A 21,513-nucleotide genomic window follows, 5' to 3' on the forward strand; every position below is an offset into this window, starting at 1 on the left:
CCGCGCCGGGCCGGTGCTCTGAGATTCCGCGCCGGGCCGGGGGTTGGGGTGTCTGAACACCCCCCCCCCTTCTAACTCGGCTCCTGGGCCACGTAGCGACACGCGGTAAGCGGCAATCGAAAGAACGTCCAAAATAAGGACGAAAACACTTCGGTCATTTTTTTGGGTCAGGTCAAAGGTCAGGTCACCAGAGGTCACCAAAGGTCAAATGTCCACCATTTTGGAAACTGCCAACGGCTATCTCGGGAACCGATAGAGCTACAGCGCCGCGGAAAAGCGCATTCGATAGCCCTTTTACAGACCTTTCTGAATAATGTTCTCAGATTTGACCTCAGGTCAACGGTTTAGCCTCCAGAGGGCAACAACTCCAAAAATAGCCGTTTTTACGAAAAACGTTTTTCGGCAATAACTTTTGACTCAAAAGAGCCACGACATTACTTTTGCCACCATCGTGTTCCTCTCGTCGAGACGCGTCGAATGAACTATGATTTGACATTGAAAGGTCAACTTGAAAATTTGACCTCAGGGCAATGTCATGACCTGACCGGAAAAGGTCATGTTGCATATCAGTCGATCCGCAACGTCGAGTCGAACACATCTGTGCTAGCAGGAAAATGTTGTAAGTAATGTTATATAAGTAAATAATTTATTGTCAACTGCTAAAAGTGCGGCGGTGGCTCATTATGAACCGCGCGCGCACGATGTAGGAAAATGTGTGCCGACTGAAAGTTTGGGTCGGCTGGTTTGTTGGTCTTGAGCAAGGCCCTAAAACATAAGGTTGGACGAAGTTTTCTACCAAAAATGTACTAGAATAGCGTACGAGTCAAAGCTATTTCCGTTGTTTCTTTACAAATATGTCGCAAACAAGCTTTTTCTGTAATAAATCATTATTTCGAAGTTAAGTAACCAGTTGCTATAAATTCCATAAGCAAACACTTATTTTCTATATAAAAGCCTAGCTATTATGGTCCAACTCTAGTTGAATAATCAAGTAGCTACTAAATTTTCCAGATGTAACACATATTGCGCACTTCAGACAAGTGCGTTGCTAAGGCGTTGCTAAGGACTCTTTCGCATGTTTTGCTGCGTGTTTTTTGTTATGAAGTGAGGGAAGTGAGATAGACAGGCTTTTTGATATTTTTTTTCTGGTTTTCTAGGACCGTCGCAAATTATTTAACTTCACATACCTTTCTTCCTTTTTTATCAGAGGCTTTTTCAATAATTGGTAGATTCTATCGTGGAAATAAAAGCGCCAGCAGGCCACATGGGTAAATGCAAGTCGACTGATAGTGAAATAAAAGGTAGAAGTGTCTGTTCCATTAGAAATTTAATGTGATGTGATGGAACATGAAGCAACAGGATCAGACGCAAGAACCACCAATTAAGAACCCAGAACCAGCAAGCGCTATGCCATCAAGAGCAGCCATGGTAACGTTTGATTAGCTTTCAGAAAACCTTGGAACTAGACGCCAGACGGTGAGCAATCAAGAGATCTTACAAGACCAGTACTTACTTGAAGACGAGAGCCGCCTGAAAAATCAGTAGATTCTTCAATGGCAACACATTTCAACATCTATCTAGCAATGATTTGCACCAGCGAGGTGCTATCATTGTGTTTTGTGTCTGTACCCTAACTGCTCAAAAAATATTTGTCAATAAATAAACAAACAAATAATGCGTCTTTTTCTACTGAAAGTAAGTCCTCCAAGTGGCAAGGGATGAATAATAGAGGGTACCTAATTAATTGCCATCTATTCATTCAATTCATAAATTATAGGCAATTCAGAGCATCGATCGGCAGCGCCCTTACTGCATGGCACTGCGGATTGTCCATGGGTTTCTTGATGACTCCGACTCTGACTCAGACTTTCAAAATCAACTCTGACTTTGATTTCAAATGTCGGCTCTGACCGACTCCGACTCCACAGCCCTAGCAGGTCTGCGGAGGCAATGGATTTTTGGTGACTCCGACTCCGACTCTGGCTTTCAAAATCGACTCTGACTCTGACTCTGGTCAGAACTGTCGACTCGGACCAACTACAACTCCGACTACGGAACCCTGAAAGGTCTGCGCAGGGGATCGAATTTCGGTGACTGACTCAGACTCCAGCTTTTAAAATCGACTCTGACTCCGACTCGACGACTCAGGTCAGAACTGTCAACTCCGACCGACTTCATGACTCCGACTCCGGAGCCCTACTGGCAGCTATCACGCCAGAGAGCTGCAAATCATATGTTCCGTGGCGGTTTATGGCATTAAAGTCGATAATGCGGCTGAATCGCACTATGAAACACCCTTATTGGCTGCAAGAACCACGAAAGTTAGCGCATCACCACTGGAAAACGTGACAAGATATCGATTAATTGGCCCTGGATTTGGATAAATAACATGTTGATGATCATATTAGCACACATTTACATTATCATATATCTCAAGGTTGCCCTCCAGGCGGCTCTAAACTATGGCAATTTCCCTATCTTCAACATGTAAATGCCCTCGGGCGTCCTCGTGGTGACGTAGGCATGGGAGTGCCAGTTTGGTAGGAACTAGACTTCGACGCCCCCTGGTCTTGAGAGTCTCCAGCGCTAGATATGGCTTGGAATTTGGTTTAGTTCTTGGTTTGAAAGTTTGTGTTTTGCTCTGAATACCAAACATTTTTTATTCATTGTGTTTCAATCCACCACAAGCTATTTCGGCCTTATTCGTAATTTATCATTTAATTCAAATATCAAGCGAATAGCACAGTGAGCAAGAATGGCTTCACCTAGCTTCGACATCAGGTTAATACCGGAATTTGACGGGTCAGGTGATGTCGTAGATTGGCTGACCAAAGTCGAGATGGTCTGTAATCTACAGACCCCGCCGGCTGAGGAACTGATTGTCATCCCTCTGAGACTGAAAGGTGGTGCGTCTGCAGTATACCAGCAGCTCTCTGTAGAAGAAAGGAAGGACGTGACAAAGGTGAAAACTGTGCTGAAGCGTGCGTTCGCAGCGGACAAATTCATGGCATACGAGAAGTTCGTTGACAGAAAGTTGAGAGATGGAGAGTCGGTAGATGTGTATCTAGCAGAACTCAAGCAGCTGTCAACACTGTTCGGAGGTCTCAGTGAAGAAGGGCTAGCGTGTGCTCTTATGGCGGGCTTACCGGATGCGGTAAGGCAGATCATGCGCGCCGGCGCTCGCATGGAATCGCTGTCATTGACAGAGATAGTGGCACGCGCGAGAGCAATTCTCTGTGAAGAGCAGACAGTACCAAGCAAATCAGTATTCACCAAATGAAGTTTTTGGTGAATATCTCGGAAAGTATTTGACATACAAGGATGCAATTTTACAGTCTCGTGGTAAATGTGCATACACATAATTCGGGTTCATACTTTTGCATTTGAACATTATATAGGACCAGATTATCCAAAAAAGCAAAACCAACAAGACTTTTACTGGAGAACCGTACCTACAAAAAGCTACTTCAAGCGGCGCCGCGCTACGCGCCGCGGTTTTTTATCCACACACACAAAAAAAGCGACAGGGTGGTAACATATGCCCCCCCCCCCACTGGGGCGAAGGTTAATTTGAGCCGTCATTGCTCACGCTCTATGGGTGCCACTGTATCACTGGCTTGATTTTCGGAGAGATCGTTCATTTTTCTATTAAAATCTATTCATTTTCTGCCCTAATATCCACTAAATTATTTGTAGTGAGCATTTTGGCAAACTATTGCAAAAAAAAAAACGCTAAAAGGGAACTCCTCCCGATTAGCGACCGGGGAGGTTCACTAATAAGTCTATGGGGTTTCCCATAATAAAAATGACAAAATGTGACGCCTGAAAAGCTGAAATATGATCCCAAAAAGGTAGCCTATACGCAAAGCACTCAATCACTGGAACAGGAGCGTTTATCCAACACCTTTATGAAAGTGAAAACTGATCACGTGCCGTACCAAAGGCGAAAAAAAGGCGAAAACCCAAAATTTGCGGGCTACCTCGTATGATATTCGAGGCCCACCCTGGATTTGGCACCCCTCACCCCTGCAGTCGGTGACGACAGTTGGCATCAACCGCCACACATTGCAAGCTTCAGCATCACCTCATTTTCATTTCTCTCTTTTCCTCTTTCTTTCCCTTCTTGAGCTATTTGCGACCATGTCGGGCGCAAATAGGAAATATATGTTGCGACACATTTTTTATTTTTTAACCACCATGCAGTGCACAGTCCAGCGATTCACTACGGGAAAACAGCAATCAATGGAAAAAGGATTGTCGATTCAGAATAAAAAAGGTGAATCGTTTTTTATCAGCTAGGGCTCATATACGCACGTTTTGGATAAGAAAGTGACCATTTTTATTTAAACTACCCTAACACGTACCACCAGAAGCACTGACAACCGGAAAAGAATTTAGTTAAATAAACAAAGTATGGCAGACCTTTCACCGAGTTCTCTTGCCAGCTTTTCTGTAGGTCGCAAATAGGAAAGGGTCGCTAATTAGGCACCTTACACTATTGGTGTTTTTTTTTTCCAGCCGCGAACGTATAGGGGGGGTCCGTTGGACCCCCTTGCCGTTTCGCCCCTGATTGAGCTGAGCTTCGCGCAAAAAAACCAGCGTGTTGCCCGTGACGAGAGGAGGCCGATGATACCCAAGTTTAAGGTCCTGGGTCATTAGTTGACCTTCCAGGCCAGATCAATGACCCAAAAGTCGGGAAAATCGGGACCTGTTAGAACGTCGTAAAGCGTGGCTGCTATGGGGTTTTTCGGGGTGCTGATCACGAATATAATGTTAGTTTTGATCAGAGATGATGTCTTCATGCATTTAGGTCAAGTCGGGTCAGGTCAGGTCAGATCAACCAGTGGGGGTCCTGCCGGGTATTCGTAGTAGGTGTCAACCACCTCTGACAGCTTCGTAGCATGTTATGAAGGCACCAAAACTACTTCGTAAATGTTCCTATGGTTGCTAAATTCGAATTCAGCTCTTAAAAACTGGCCTAGAAACAAATAAAACTCGAAAAGGTGAACCGAGGTCATCAAAGGTCAATGACCTGACCTGATCTGCAGGTGACCTTGACACCCACCCTTATGCATGGGGGCAACATCATATCACATGTTTAAACGCTTGAACCCACGAAAAGACTGCAAACGCGCGGCTAATGCGAGCACACATACGCCGAATCGCGATTCCGGCCAAACATGGTCTCGAAAAGTAGGTCACAGGTCAAGGTCATTTGGGTCAGGGTCATGAAATTATCAGGGTAGGTGTAAAATTAAATAACGCATTAACGCGAGGGTACTGAAAGTTTCGTCGCGATCGGCTGCTTTTTACGCGAGTTATTCGCGAAAAACCGAGGGGGGGGGGGGTCCGTTCGACCCCCGGGCGAGGGTTAGGTTAGGTAGGGGCGAGGGTATATACGGGCGAGTGTTAATTGACGATACTGCGTTCGAAATTAGATTTTGTCGAAAAAAGGTCATTTTGCTGTTTTGGACGAACGTTTTCAGCGAAAGAAGCAGAAGTTGGTGAATTCACCGTAACCTGCTTTTTAATTCTGCATGTTTTTAATGCATATTTGCAACGCAAAGCCTTGGAACACACAAGAGATCGTTTCAGTCAAGATAAAAATATCTCCAAAATGATATGTATTTTAATGGAACCGCCCGGAGTCGGAGTTGGAGTCGGAGTCGGAGTCGACTTTTGAAGCCGGAGTCGGAGTCGGAGTCACCCTAAAATCCATCGACTCCGCAGCCCTGTATAAGACCTTATCAAACATTTGGTGAGCAAAAAGCATCAAAAACGAAAAGTAACGATTCTTAAAAGTACTTTAGTGATGGGCCATGCTAGTTTCATATCGCCGGCTTTGTTTATAGTGCGGAATTGTCGGGAGCGAGGGCGAAGGTCCCGGGAGGGTAGTGGCGAGTAAAACATGTATTTGTTGCTGTTTTCTGCATTTATTAGCATATTGCGTGGTTGATTTCAAATTTTTAGGGCTTTTGCCAAACATTTTGGTGGAGGTCTCGTCATTTTTCAATGTTTTCCCGGAATATGAGACGAATTAAATTAGGCGTTGGCGCGCCGTTTTTCGTGCTACTTTCTATCGAAGGAGTAAGGATCTTCAATTTATACGAGACGTAGGTAGTAAGTTTATTTTAAACCATCCTTTGCCAAGACTATAGCTGTGTTCCTCCTGGTTGGTTATTGACCAGCTTTTTTCTCTTCTGAATTATTATGTGTCCTCTAGAAGTAGAAAAAGAGAGCAGTGCACCAGGACACCATGCTATTATATCACTATGTACATTGACATAGCATGCCTGTATTACCAACACTACTACTAGCACTGCTGCTTCTCCTTATATCAATGATCATAAATGGCAAAGTCAACTGTTGATGTACCTAACACATTTAAAAAGGCCGTAGCTTAAATCAAAGGATGGAAATCACAGTTGGGAACACTGAGATTAGGCCTTCCAATTTTGAAAGCCTTCCATTTTTGGAAAATGCATACCCCTTTATGGAAGGTCTTTCCAAAAATGAAAGGCTTCCAAAAATGGAAGATTTGACCACAGTTTCCCCCACTGACATCATTAGAATCAGTGCAACTAGGAAAATCCAGCAATAGCAAAATCAAGCCGATACCTTTAAATTTTTGAAACCCTGATGAGCCCTTTAAGGGTATAGAAAAATAAAATTGGTGATGCCAATGTGATGCCGGGCTTACCTGGGTAGCTCTACGTCCGTTCGCCCTCTGTTATACTTTATTCACTGCGGCATCCGATCTCTGAGGAGACAAGACGCCACTAGTAGTCGTATGAATGTAGGCGTAGTTAAAGTTACGAACGACGACAGTTTTTGGAGCACTCAGTACCACCGTCCGCCACGCCCGCGACCAATTCCAGACTGGCCGTCTGGCACGGGCGAGGTCAGCGCCCGCTGACCCGGTCGCCCCGGGCGGCGGTTCATTCAGCCGGCTAATCAGCTGGCGGCTCGGCGTTTGACGCGGCAGCGGCTCCGACGCACTATGGGACGGATGGCCCCCAAAATGTCTATTAAATCGTGGATTGCGTAAGACAAAGTTATTTTGGTACGTAAGGGGGTTATTTTATGCGCTGAGTCCGATTTTGACATTAATTTTATTGTCAGGTTAATATTAACGCACTTTCAAGGCATGATGCATAGTTCACATGCTTTTCGCATAGATTGCTGTCAAATTGTATCAAGTATACTGACTCAGTCAGGGGGGCGACACGGCTATTCACGCAATGTAGTCATTTGCGGGCCTCGCGGGGCCTCGCGATGACGCGGCTGGAGGCAACCACTCAGCGCGCTAGGATCCTTCTGGCGGGGCCGGGCGCCGTAAGGTGTGCAATGAATGGGCGGCAGACAGAGATGAGGTAGGTATTGAATTTGAAATGACATCATGAGCAATTGGATGGGGAGAGAGAACGTTTCTAGCCTAGTTTCATTGCGCTTCAACTGATATAAGTATTTGCATCAGAAGTAATCGGGTTTTCTTTGCAACGTGCAAGAGAGCGAGCAATGCCTTTTCCCCATAGGCTTAATACAGGACAGAAGAGGCTTAGCAAAAACATATACAGTGTTGTCTGTGTTATGACTTACTTCTCAACTAGCGTCAGTTACGGATGAACCACCACTTGATCGCAAACCACGTGAGCTGGTTTTGCAAAGAAAACATTGTTGCAGAGGCGCTTTCAGACTGGTCTGTTTGGGGGAAAATAGTACCAACAGACTACCACATTTCAGGGGATCGCAAATTATCGTGTTTTAGGAAGTAGGTAATTATCAGTGAAATGGAAATGGTTTAGCGCTGAAATTGCATGTAAGCAAAGCTAAGATGCAATTGCAAAGCAAAAAAGAAGAGACGACTTGCGAATAATTGTGGCTGCTTGAACGTTCCGATCACATGTTCTACAAATAAATAGCTTTAGCTAGTGTCGTGTCTACCTACAACGTAACGCTTATTTTTGGTGGTTGGGATTCAAAGTTGCGAAATGAATGTACGCTAACGGAGTTCAAGGAAGGAGTAGGAATTTCGCTTTCCGTTTGGCCTCTAAATGAGTTAGAACTTCGGTGCAACGTGGGCAAGGGCATGCTGCTCTCCCCGAACGGAAGCCATTTCTACCTACCCGATTGTAAGTTTTTTAGGTCAGAGTCCCCAGGTCACCAAAATTGGTCGAAGGAGGTCAAATTGCACACCATTCGATTCGGCAGGTCTTCCTGAGTTCATTGGTGGCTTGCCTGAATCGCTAGCTCAATTTGATGGGGAGTTATGGACCAAAAACTATAATGACCAGACCATAGTGACGTCATAAATGACGTCACGCAAGTTCAACAATGCAAAAGTAGAGCATTGGACCTCGCAAAAGTAAAGCTTAAACTATGTAGTTTGATATCGTTTCCGGCGCCAGAATAGCAGTGTTCATTTTACAACATTGACTCACAATGGTGAGGTCATGTGATCGACCTGACCTCATGTGACCTTTATGGAAAATCCGAGGCATACAAACTGTGAATTCTCTGGAGGATACTAGGTTCTGTAAGTTTCATCTCCATGTGAAAGCTGCTCCGGCATTGAGGGCTTTGCGAAGTTGCGACATCTGAGGATCGTGCAGAGGTTCACTTATGACGTCATTGGTCCGTGAACTCACCTGACCTAAAAATGTAGTTGGTGTCACAAGATTCGACTTGAATCAAAGGTTAGGTATGCTAAGTTTCAGCTTTCTATCGCTGGCGAGTTAGGATCTGTCGCGAACAGAATCTTAGGTTGGGTGGCGGCATTACGCCCCTCCCCTCGGCCCTAGCCCTACTTTATACGGTAAGGGTTGAGCAAAACGTCCATAACTCCGTGAATCGCAAAAAGTGGCAGCCGATTTTTGCAGGATATTGAGACCGCACACTAGGCTACTATGTAATGGTATTTTTGTTACCGAATCTCCTGGATGGTAAAAGATGGGCATTGCCAAACATGGTTAACAGTATTGATCTGATGCAGTTAAAAGGTGTGCTGCGAAAAATTATTAAATATAAAAATACGTTTCAAAAGCAAAATTTGTGTGATGCATACTGCTTACAAGGAATGTGGCTTCAAACGAAATTACGGTTTTCAAGATAATTATCTTTTGTCTTGATTTACAGCCCTCATTGTAACTAGGGTCAAATCACGACCCGGCACCGTAGCTCAGCTTCTCCAACAAGTTCGTGTTTGGACGTTTAAGGTTTTAAAGTGTGTGGTTTGGTGTAAAAAAGAGTGTCACATTTCAGATGCTGGGATATTTTGCTACAAAATACGCCAGTATTTATTCATATTTCACACCATTTTTTCGGGCCCCTGAAGCGCTAGAATGCATGGATCGCCTACAGTGGGTCGGTTCAGAGCTCCGACGGGGCAGGGCGCCGTACGGTGCGCAGTAATAGACGGGCAGACAGAGATGAGTTATCGGATTCGGCTCTCTGGTGGGATTTTAAGACGTTTTTAGTTAAGTTCAGGGTGGGGCAACCCGCTGGCGGATCCAAGAGGACAAATGTTATCCCCCACAGGCCCACATCCGGGGCAGCGTCCGAAATCGTTTTACGAGAATAAAACGAAAACTTCACAACCTTTCTGAGGAAAAGTTTATTGATCGAACTGCACAGTAGTGCACAAGGAATGAAAATCCGATGTTTTTTTAATTCACAGAAACCTTTTTTAGGGTATATGCCCCCCGATGTGTTCAAGACCGCTTCCTGCACGGTATATAGGCTTCCTGGATCCGCCAGTTAAGAATATGTCACGGTCGTTATCGAGCTTCGGCGGGACTGGGCGCTGTATACGTCGTACCTACAATGAAGAGGCGTACAGACACCTTACCCCACATCCTACTGCTCTACCCGTACCTCTGGGCGACCTGTAGGTAGAGATCATATCCTCAAGGACCTCCGTTACGATTTTATATTCCTAAACAATATGGCAGACCAATTATGCTTGCCTACGTTCAGGCATTATCCCTGATGCTTATCCGCCCACTACAACATGTGTTGTTTGTCTGTCAATCAACCATCGCTCGACGACGGGATCAATTCTAACCATCGGTATTCGGTTGTCAATTCACCCACCCCGTTTCCCTAAAAGTAGACGGGTCAGACTCGGCCTGGGTCTTAACGAGTCTTAGAATCGCCAGAGACGGGATCGGGTCGCCGTTATTGCACCGGTCTTGGCGTCTTTTGGTATATATAAAGTAGACAGCTTCGATCACGGACGTCGGACCGTTCTACGAATGTACGCACCATCCAGGCCTAAGATGCGTCGAGCTTTTTAAGAATGCAGTCTAGATCAATCAACATAACAATGGTGGTATGCAAACGCTTTAAAATCTCTCCCCGGCTCCCGCAACGTTCCAACGCTCCTCCGTTATACGCTCGCTCGATGCGTCCGCCGAGCCGGCTTGCCTCCAATGACGTCATCGGCCGGCCGGCGGCGTTCAAGGTCAAACGGCTGGTGTCCTTACCTGGAGTTCTATAGCCTTGGGCGGAAGACTGCCTTGAGCAGAGTGGCGAAAATCGTGATTGCAAAGTCGACCTTTAAAAAGCACCATTCAACATCGCTGACAAGAAAACTGAATGAGATGCATGTCCCAGCATCCAAATCGACCCTCCACCAGTATTTGAAGACTATCTTGAAGCTGAAGCTGCTCAGCTTCAGGATGCAGACTTGGCCTACCGTGGTCCAGAAGTGCAGACAGCTGGATTTCGCCAAGACCCACAAAAACTGGACCATTCAGGACTGGAGATGCGTCCTTTTCAGTGACAAGGTGCCCTTTGTGGTCTCTAAGCCCCTTACTGCCAGAACGATCGAAATGTGGGCCAACGGCAGCTCTGAGGAGTCCGCTGTCGAGACCGTGAAACGTCTGCTGAAGAATCTCATTTGGAGCATGATGAGCTACAGAGGCGCTCTGGCCTCTGAGCTTTACGAGGTGCCTCGGGGACAGACCGTAACTGCTTATTATTATGTCAACGAGGTGCTGGAGAAGACTGATGCCACAAAGATGCTGAGGGAAAAGGTAAATGGTTCAAAAACCAGACTCAAACTTTTGTCCGACATGTCCAGGGCCATTTTCCAGCAAGAAAGGGTTCCAGCTTATCACGCCAGGAAGACCCAGGACTGGTGCCGAGCGAGGCTCCCAGGCCTCTGGGAGAAGGGGACATGGTCTGGCAACAGTCTGGACCTGTCCCCGATCCAAATTATCTGGACGATCGTCAGAAAAGAGCTCAGCAAGCTTCCACGGGCTAGCTCAGAGAAGAGGCTGTTTCAGAAGATATAAACGGCATGGCGTTGTTTCAAAGGAGAGACTCTTGACAACCTGAAACGTGACACGCTAGAGTGCAATAGGCCGTGTATGCAACTGAATGGGGACTATGATAACATATAAGCCGTGAAATAAATTCGAGCACTTTATAAGTTATTGAGGATAGGACAACCGCGCATCAATTTCGGGACACCCTGTATGGTTCCAAAACGCACATATGTAAATTATCGGGAAGAAATCACATGTTAAAATTAGTCGACGTTCGATTTTCTCAGGTTCAGTTTTTGCTCGTTTTGCTCGCTAAAACACGTGCTTGTTCGAAAAACATACTTGGAACCAGCGTCCTTCTGAAAAAACGAACTATAGCATTGTTGCCACCAGGCGGGTGACGGCACGTGATCGCCTGAGGCGGTGGGGGTAAACATATTTTCGTCATTCAATGCTCAATGCAATCGCTGCGACTTTTTACAAGACCTTCTCCTCGTCGATGTTTCTTGCTTTCAACGACTGGTCCCCGAGTGATGACTATCCTCACGCAAGATAGGAGGAATGTAGCTACCAATTAAGCCCAAAAAACATATCGAAAATGTTACAAAACACTTCTTTTGAAGGACATGAATTGAATGGTTTTGGGGCCTCACGAAACGAGTTTCAGATATGACGCGTAAAATAAACTGACGCATAAAGACTGTGTTCAAAAGTGTGAGCGGCAGCTCCGCAAGCACTTATTGACAAATGAATATCGTAGGTACTGCTCGGTCGCCATAGCAACAAGTAAGTGTCACAAATTTCGAACACTATCTGAGTGCGCCAAGTTCGACTACATCGAGGACTACGGGTGATGGTTGCCAGCTGATTAAATTAATGAAACGCGAGTAAATTCAACTTTCGTTTGAGATGGCGAGTAAAATCTGTTTGTTAATTTCAAATATCATTGAATTAGTTTTCGTATATAAAATAACTACAAACGCCTCTGTGCAATGAATTAATCAAGGCTTATGGAAATCGTGAGTAGGGCTGGGAAAAGCAGAAAAAGGATCACGTGACTGGCGTCCAAGCCTTATCTGTAAGAATCTTGGTTGCCACCATCCATAGATCTGCAGGACGAATATAAACGAAAGAAGGATTAGCTGGATACATTCAAGCTACGTGTCGCCGAAAAAGCGATGCTCTGGTCTCGAGCGAACTGGCTAGAACACGGTGAAAAACTAACTACATAGATACTTTTTAAACATGCATTGTGTCGCGGAGGACCGCTTGATTACATAGCAGGTTCAGCGCGAGCTCCAAATAAATTTGAGCTGATTTAGAGGAGAAAAAGTGGGAACGACTTCTGAAGTGGGTCAATAAAGTGAATCAATGTAGAAACAGTATTTGAATATTAAGTCGAATTAAGCAATTAAGACAAAACACAACGCGAGTAAAATATCACAAACATTTGATGCCGCGATGACCCGGATGTTAATCTATTGATTGTCACATTGCATTGAGCAAAGCTAACGTAATTAAGCTCTTTGAAGTTTGATTGAGTGAAGAAACGGACGGTTACGATGAGCATTTGCATGAGTTTTAATGTACAGTAAATGATGAAGCTTGGGTGTAATTATAAAGCTGTGTAGTGTAGGTAAGTGAATTTAGAATATCGGCGAGCAAGAATGGCCGGAAAGAAGAAGAAAGGAACACAGCCCCCTGAAGGTTCAGAACAGATGGCGGAAGACAGCGCGACGGAAGACAGCGCGACGACATGTTGCCGCCATGTCCCTAAAGAAGAACATGGCGGCAACAGTGAGAGAGTTTCATAAAGCTCAGAGGGAACTCAACTCGCTAGTCGAAAGCGGAGAGTTAACTGTAGGGAACTCAGTAGAAATATTGGAGTCCATGGACAACCTGACTGAAAAACTGAATGAAATTGGGGAAGCTCTAAGCTTGAAGATGTCTGAACAAACAGAAAGAGAAGAGCTGTGGATAGAGATAGAACAGATGGAGAAGGACGGCAGAGAGGCAATAAGATTCGCCAACAAAATGATCAGAGAGAAATTGGCTTCCGTAAGTTCCCAAGGAAATGAAGAAGCACCAAGAGCGCAGAAGAAAGCAGAGGCTAGAACCGCTCGAATCGACTGGGGCGCGTATGGATTAAAAAATACCCCGCTATCGGTCTTCTCCGGGGACAACAGAAAATATGAAGACTGGAAGACCACGTTTGATGCATTTGTCGACGGCGAAGAAATTCCAGAGAAGTTTAAGATGATGCAGCTTCGCAACTGTCTTTCCGGAGAGCCACTCAAGCTGGTGGAAAGATACAGCCCTACCAAAGCCGGATATGAAAAGGCTAGGAGTGAATTGGATCGAAGGTACGGAGGGTCGGGCCGCCGGATACGGTATCAGCTGGAAGAAATCAGACACCTGAGACCGGTCCGTCAGGGCTCATACAAAGATCTCGAAGATCTAGCCGATCGAGTGCAGAGTCTGGTGACCCAGCTTGAAGAACATGGAGGGGCTGGAGATCTCTCGGACGTCTCAGCCTATTATATTCTTGTACAAGAAAAGCTGCCAGCCACCTACCTCAAGAGTTACAAGCGCTGGCTGCAAGTTCAAAAAGAAAAGGACAGCTTCACTCTCTTCGCCGGTTGGCTCTCAGATGAAGCGGTGTGTGAGAGAGATGCCCATGAAATGAGCGGAGCCGGAAGCAGTCACTGGCAGTCAGAAGACCGAAAGAAGTCGAAACCGAGGCAAGGAGAGAAACGAGGCGAACACGAATACAAGAAGAGCTTCAATGCAAGAAGTGAACACCGTGCCAAAGAGAATGGACCCATGAAGTGCATGTACTGCGGCGGAGAGCACAAGTCGGAAGTGTGCCCCATGTTTTGCCAGTGGACTGTTGGGAGCAGGTACCACTTCTGCAAGACGAAGGGCAGTGGCGTAGACAGGGGGGGCCATGGGGGCCATGGCCCCCCCTTTCCGCCCAGCCGCCCAAATGGCGCCCCAATTAGCGCCGACTAGGCTGATGCCGTTTTACAGAGAGAACATGAATTAAAAAGTGATGTGCAGGCAGGGATCGAACTCAATATCTCTTTGGGGGTGCCTGGACACCTAAATAATCTCCAGGGCACCCCCAAATACGACCTGAGCCTCCAAATGTTGAAGGGCGCCCCTCCGGAAACCAGAATATTCCGAACCTCCAGGGTCGATGGCGCCCCTGAAGAGCCGCTGGCACCCACCTAAACGGAACAGTCGCCCCATTAAAGCTTGATGGCGCCCCTCTAGAGCACCCGGCGCCCCTCTGAAGTTCACAGCTGCCCCAATCGACCCATCCAAGATCGATCCCTGAAACCACTGGCGCCCCTCTAAAGCACCCGCATTCTTCTCAAGATCACAGTCGCCCTATCCGAGATCAATAGCGCCCTCAAGAGCCACTAGCGCCCCACCCCCTTGAGACTGAAGTCGTCCCGCTTGAGACTAAAGTCGCCCCATTCAAGCCCAATGACGCCCCTCCAGAGCGTCCGGCGCGCTTCTGAAGATCACGCCCATCTAAACGAAGGTTACAGCTGCCCCATCTTAAGATCGATGGCAGCCCTCTGAAACCAATGGCGCCCTTCTAGACTACCCGGCACCCCTCTGAAAATCACATTCGCCCCATCCGAGACAACGCCCCTGGAGACTACAGTCGGCCCACCCAAGCTCAAGCCCCTCCAGAGCCTCCCTGCGGCGCCCTGCTGAAGGCAACAGAAGGCATCCATGCCCAATGGCGCCCCTCAACGCCGTTCTAAAGATCACAGTCGCCCCATCAATCCGAGGTCGCTGGCGCCCCTCAAGAGCCACTGGCGCTCACCTGAACCGGGGCTTCAGTCGGCCCATCCTTGATCAATGGCGCCCCTCTGAAACCACTGATGCTCCTCTGAAAATCCCAGTCGGACCATCCGAGATCAATGGCGCCCCTCCAGAGCGTCCGATGCCCTACTGAAGGCAGCAGTGACCCCATCCAAGCATTGCACCCCTCTAGAGCACCCGGTGCCCTTCTGAAGATCACATTCGCCCTATCCGAGGTCGTTGACGCCCTCCAGTAGTCACTGACGCGAAACTGAATTGGATACTTCGGTCGCCCCCCCCCGAAACCACTGACGCTAGGCAATTTTTTGACAATGGGGCTTTCTCATCGACACCAAGGGCCCTTTTCAAGATGCAGAAGCTAGGCGGCGCCGAGCTGGGCTTGGATGTGCCAAGCGAAGCGTTCCTTATTAGGCAGCCTTGTAAGTGCCACCCTCGTTGCGATACCGCCCCTCAACGCGACGCTGCCCCTTCACCGTACAATGCCACCCCTCAATGCAAGTTGCGCCCCTCAGCGCTGTGCCGCCCATTATTGCGATGCCGACAGCGCCTAGCAGTGGGGTGCCGCCCCCAGCGTAAGCGTTTTTTTATTGAACCTGCTGGGGGTGTTCGAACACCCACTTCTAACTCAGCTTGTGGGCCACGTCGAGACACGCAGTAGGCGGCGTTCGAAAGAGCGTCAAAAACTATTACAAAACTACTTAGATCATTTTAAGGCTAGGTCGAACTGGTCGAAGGTCAGGTCACCAGCGACAACCGAAAATCAAATTTCGCCGATGTTGACATTTTTTGACAAAGCGGCGCATAAGTCAGGATTCAGAAAGAGATTGAACTACAGCGCCGCAGTAAAGCGCATATTCGATAGCTCTTTTTATGCTCTCTCTTATTGATTATCTCAGATTTGACCTAAGGTAAACGTTTTAGCCTCAAAATATACGTTTTCGCGGAGGACGTTTACATTTTGCTCAGACCTGCATGAGATTAGTTCAACCAGCATCGTGTTCCATTTTTCGAGACAGACAAGTCAAATGAACTAGAATTCGACATTAAAAGGGCATTTGAGAATTTGACCTAAGGTAAAGGTCATAACCTAACCGGTAAAGGTCATATTGCATATTAGTCATCCATACTTTCGAGAAGGAAAATAATTATATAGGGTGTTTCATTGCTCTACCATATCTCTATCAAAAGTTATTGTCCAAAATCTACTGGAGACCTTTCATGACCTGAGATGACCTCAGTAACATAAAAGTGGTCACATCACGAGTGACATTTACCGATTAAATGTGTCATATTTACCTGCATCCCGATGGTTGAGGTTGTTTTCGTTCAGAAGAAGAGCATTTCAACTGTCTCCCATTGATCCGCGCCGTGCTGGAGGGGGGGGGGGGTACGCCCCCTTAGGTTTTTTCCTCGCGAACATCTCAAAAACGGCGTCGCGCAGCGCCTCCGCTGTCTTTGGTACACCTGTTTATACATCTTTTCTACACAGCTTGTTAAATTTCAGATGAGGGTCGTTCAAGGTCAGGTCACTAGGGCACGTCAAGTGACCTTACCTAAAAAAAGTTAAAAGACCCGCTATAGCTACACCGACAGAACGATCACTTTTGAAACTTTTAGAGACTGATAAGACTAACAATATGCATAAAATGTTCATCTCGGACTTTTTATGTCTGTGACCTAAGGTCAGGTCAATTTTGGGACCTCAAGTCAGTGGGAGAAAAGTGAAATGCGCCTCTTTTGGACGAATGTCGTTTAAAACCCCTTAAACATCGGTTCATAGGTAAACATAGCACACTGAATCGCAAAAATGCACATGTGTCCTTTTATGTGCCCTTGAGGTCATCTCAGGTCATAAGCGGTCACCTATTTTATCACCATAAACGGTTTTTTGGCTTCATCTTTTAATGGAGACGTGCTAGAGCGGTGAAAACACGTCAGATGTGGTCAGCTCGACGATACGGATCGACTGATCTGCAGAATGGCCCTTTACGGTCAGGTCATGACCTTGACCTGCGGTCAAATTTTTAAAATAACCTTTCAAGGTCAACGTATAGTTCATTCGACGCGTCTCGACGAGAGGAACACGAGGCAGGCAAAAGAAATATCGTCACTGTCTTGAACCAAATGTTATTGCAGAAAAACGCTTTTCATAAAAACTGTTATTTTTGGAATTTTTGCCCTCTGGCTGGAGGCTTAACCATTGACCTGAGATCAAATCCGAGAGCAATATTCAGAAAAGCCTGTAAAAGGGCTATCGAATGCGCTTTTCCGCGGCGCTGTAGCTCTATTGGTTCCCGAGTTAGCCGTTGGCAGTTTCCAAAATTGTTGAAATGGACTCAATTTTACCTTTGATGACCTCTGGTGACCTGACCTTTGACCTGACCTAAAAATTGAAACGAAGTCTTTCCGTCATTATTTTTGACGCTCTTTCGATTTCCCCTTACCGCGTGTCGCTACGTGGCCCAGGAGCCGAGTTAGAGGGGGGACGTGAAAACACCCCCCCCCCCAGCACGACACGGAAAGCACAGGCCACCAGCACGGCGCGGGTTAACTTATAGGTAATCGGTAACTTATAGGTACTTATAGAGAGGTAGCAAAATTGAACTGGCCCTCAATGAAGATATTTGAGAGGCTGCAGTCCACAGGTCATTTTGGTTCAGTGAGTGAACCTGTATGTTTTTTTTTTTTTTGCAAAGAATAAAGATTGTGCCAATCGATCAACGCATATTTTACCGTTTCGAATTCGAATGGGTGTGTATTATGAGAATAACATGTCCGTAGCCTGAGCTCGTTTCCTATATCGTGCTAAATATGCATTAAGATTTTTTTATCGCTTTTGATAAAAAACACTGAGCTGCAAATTGCATTAATTGGATTTCATGAAAAATCAGCGAAACCTGGTTCTGATACTCGTGCCGGTTCCGTAGGAACACCTAGTAAATCATGCATGAATATATGACGCTACATTTTAGACTGACCCCCTGTCACTAGCTCACTATGGCGCCCCTCTCAAGGGAAAAAGTCGCCCCCTCGAGCACCATGGCCCCCCCTTTCGCTGATTTCTGGCTACGCCACTGTTCGCTTCCTTCCCGCCCACCTCAGCGTTTGGAGGTGGCCAAGGATGTCCGACAGCGCAGCCAGTGCCAGCTTGAGGCGCGCAAGAAGAGGAGACAAGCAGGGTCAGAGAGCAAGGCACAGACGACCAGTCACGACCTACAGCTGAATCCAGTCATCCCGCCGCTCGACTCGGACAAGAACAGCAAGGACCCACTCTACATCGGCCTGCCCAACTTTGGGAACATCTGCTATCAAAACGCCACCCTGCAATCCCTGCTGGGTCTCCAACCGTTCCAGAGTGAGATGGTGTCCCTGATCTCGGGCCCGGTCGAAAGCGGCCAGTGCCGCACGCTGTGTGGCGTTGCCAAACTGATGGATCTTCGCCAGAAGGCGCTCAGCAAATTAGTCTTCAGCCACCTGAATGACCTGCGCGATGTTTTCGCCGACATCGATCCGGCGTTTCGAGGCACCGAGATGCAGGACGCCAACGAGTTCCTGTTGCGCCTGCTGGACACAATGAAAGACGAAGTCGACGCTCGACGATCGACAGACAACCCGGTCCGCGACAACTTCCATTACCAGACCCTCGAGAGTTACAGGTGCACAAAGTGTCATGAGACAGTTCTGAAGCGCCAAGAGAACATCAGCTGGTTTGTGAGCGTACCGCACCACCAGGGCACCGAGGCGCCCACGCTGCAGGACGCGCTGCGGCTGAGCATGCGATCCGACCGGCGCCACCTGCTCTGTCAGCACTGCCGCCACGATGAGTGTTACGTCACCACCAAGATAAGTCAGCCTCCCAGGACACTGATCCTCCAACTGAACCGGTGTGTCTTTCTGGGGGATGAGGCGAAGAAGATCCGGACCAAAGTGAGCATCCCCAAGTTCCTCTCGCTGAACGAGTTTGTCGCGGACGACGTCACCCGGCCTCCCGAGTGGAACTGCACAAATCCTTCCCTGTGTACTAGGGAGTCGGAGGTTCCCTCAGGCCCACCGGCCGCCACCGCCGCCCCAACAGCGCCCACCACTGCAGGCTCTCCAGTGTCGGCCGGAGCCACGGCGCCGGCTCGTCCTTCGCCATCGGCGACTGCTGCTGCTGAGTCGCCGCCATTGCCGCCACCCGAGCTGCAGGTGTTGGACGCCGCCAACTTAAACTCGAAGCCGGGGCGGACCCGTGAGGACAAGGGTCGCGAGCTCCATGTTATCAGGAGGTCACAGGAGAGAGAGCCGGCCGGCGCCGTGGAACAGGTGCACCTTTCCGAGTTTTGCGTCCAGGAAGATCAGTCGCTCCGTCCCGTCGACCTGGTCGGCGACTTTACGTATCGGCTGGTGAGAGTCGTCAGCCACTACGGTGGCGCCACGCACTCAGGACACTATGTGTCTGACGTGTACAGTGTAGGACGGGACATGTGGTTCCATTACGACGACCAGCGAGTCAGCTGCGTGGGCGAGGCGTACGTCCTGAATGAAGGTCACCAACGGGACGGTTATACCTTCTTTTACCTCCACAAGGAGCTCTGCAGCCAGATAGTCAGGATGGAGGGTGGGGGACTGTAACTGCCGCACGGAGGATTGGCGCTTGAACGCCTCCTGACCGTGTCCGAGCGGGCATGTGTGTATGGGTTTGTGTGTGCGTGTGTGTGGATATGTACCGGAAATGTTTTGTATCACCTTTTTATTACATGGATTGTTGTATTATATACGAGTCATTTAAAAAAAAAATCCTTTTGTCTGTTTAGTCGAAATGGCTTGAATACAATAAACAAAACAAAGCAACTCAGATTCAGACTCTGTATTTTCATGTTACCTATACACTGCCTTTCTGAAGTTGTAAGACTCCTAATGGATACTAGGTCCTGCAAGGTTCATTTCCCTGTGAAAGCTCCTCTGGGAGTGAGGGCGTTGCGAAGTTGCGACATCTGAAGACCGTGCAGAGGTTCACTTTTGACTTCATAGGTCAGTGACCTGATCTGACCCGAAAATGTGGTTGGTGTCAACAGATCCGGCTTGATTCAAAGGTCAGGTATGCCTAGCTTCAGTTCTCTATCACCGGCGTGTTCGGAGCTATCGCGAAAAAAAAAACTATGGAGGGGCGGCACCCGCCTCCCCCCCCCCCTCGGCCGGCGAGGGTTAAGGCTCTCAGAGACCAGTACAGGGCCTGCAAAGGGCAGTTTGAGACGTTTAGATGCCGACTTGGGCCATCAGAGGCTAATGTGGGTCCTTACAGGCCATCATGGGCCCTCAGAGGTCAGTGTGGGACCCTAAAATACCTGCATGGGCTTACCGGCATGGGAAAATACCGGCACGGCATCTGAGGGCCCGCAGTGCGGGGCCCTCAGATCCCATGCCTCAGATCCCATGCTCAGAGGCACCTAAAGGTTAGTCTTGGGACCCCGGAGACAGAAATGATGTCATCAGAGGCCGGAGTGAGGACCTCAGACGCCGGCTGGGCCCTTGAGGCCGGTTTAGGGGCCCTCAAATGCCAGTGGAGGGCCCTCAGAGGTCAATGTGGGTTCTCATCCCTCAATGTGGGCGCTTGACCGCCACTGAAGGGCCCTCCGAGATCAGTGTAGGACCCTCAAAGACTGGTATGGGAGCTGTTAATAGCTGGCGTGGGTTTCTTGAGCCTCGTGACAATCGAATAAGGGCCAGAGCCCCATACACCCATGGGGGCCCTGCCCATTGGTTGTTTGGGGGGGGGGGCAAATGATATGATGGCCCCCTGATTAGCCTTTGGAGGGGGGGGGGGAAGGGCATGGTCCTGATCCCCCTCTGCGACCGCCACTGCACTGAAAGTGCGAAGGGGGAGGGGCAGATACCCACAGACATTGCTGGCCCCCAGCCTGTTTGAACCGAGGCGGAGGCACGGTCACCCTGGCCCCCAGCTACTACGCCTGTGACGAACTATGCCGACTCCAAGCAGATCCGGTCAAGCGTTGGTCGTTTGTATACGCATTCTCCTGCACCTTACTACACCTTTTTAGGCTCAAGTTCGAATATGTTAAGTTCAAATTCGATTTTCGAATAAGTCAACTTCATATTGGAAGATGCCAAATACAAAATCGGATACCTCAAGGCTCAAGCTCAAATTGAGATATGCCAACATCAAATTGGAAGAAGTCAAATGCAATTTCGTCTTACTCAAGATCAAATTCGAATACGCCAAATTAAAATTAAAATAAGGCAACTTCAATTTCGTCTTGTATTAGTAGTGTTTGCTTATTTGTCATCATTTATCACTATAAATAATTTCTTCGTCACCGAATGCATGACATTTTCAGTCACAATGCAGGTACTTCGATGATGGACGAATGCGTTTGTTTTCTTTTTACGAGCGCGTGAAAAA

General features: G+C 47.8%; 1 protein-coding gene across 1 annotated transcript; it reads left to right on the forward strand.

Annotated features, from left to right (window-relative positions):
- Window positions 1-13,037: 13,037 nt before the first annotated feature.
- Window positions 13,038-19,724, forward strand: LOC122389794 (ubiquitin carboxyl-terminal hydrolase 29-like). The gene is made up of 2 exons (XM_043382192.1): window positions 13,038-13,067; window positions 18,213-19,724. Exons 1-2 carry the CDS (start codon window positions 13,038-13,040, stop codon window positions 19,722-19,724), a joined length of 1,542 nt encoding a protein of 513 aa, XP_043238127.1.
- Window positions 19,725-21,513: the final 1,789 nt, after the last annotated feature.

The sequence above is a fragment of the Amphibalanus amphitrite genome, unplaced genomic scaffold (genome assembly GCF_019059575.1).
Source record: "Amphibalanus amphitrite isolate SeventyFive unplaced genomic scaffold, NRLGWU_Aamphi_draft 000372F_arrow, whole genome shotgun sequence".
Lineage (NCBI taxonomy): Eukaryota > Metazoa > Arthropoda > Thecostraca > Balanomorpha > Balanidae > Amphibalanus > Amphibalanus amphitrite.

What these genes read in the sequence shown, in the direction of transcription:
- LOC122389794 (XM_043382192.1), top strand. Translation starts at nt 13,038, where the DNA reads ATGTCCCTAAAGAAGAACATGGCGGCAACA. An exon ending in AGAAGAACATGGCGGCAACA is followed by an intron (nt 13,068 to 18,212) that starts GTGAGAGAGTTT and finishes CGCCCACCTCAG; the next exon opens with CGTTTGGAGGTGGCCAAGGA.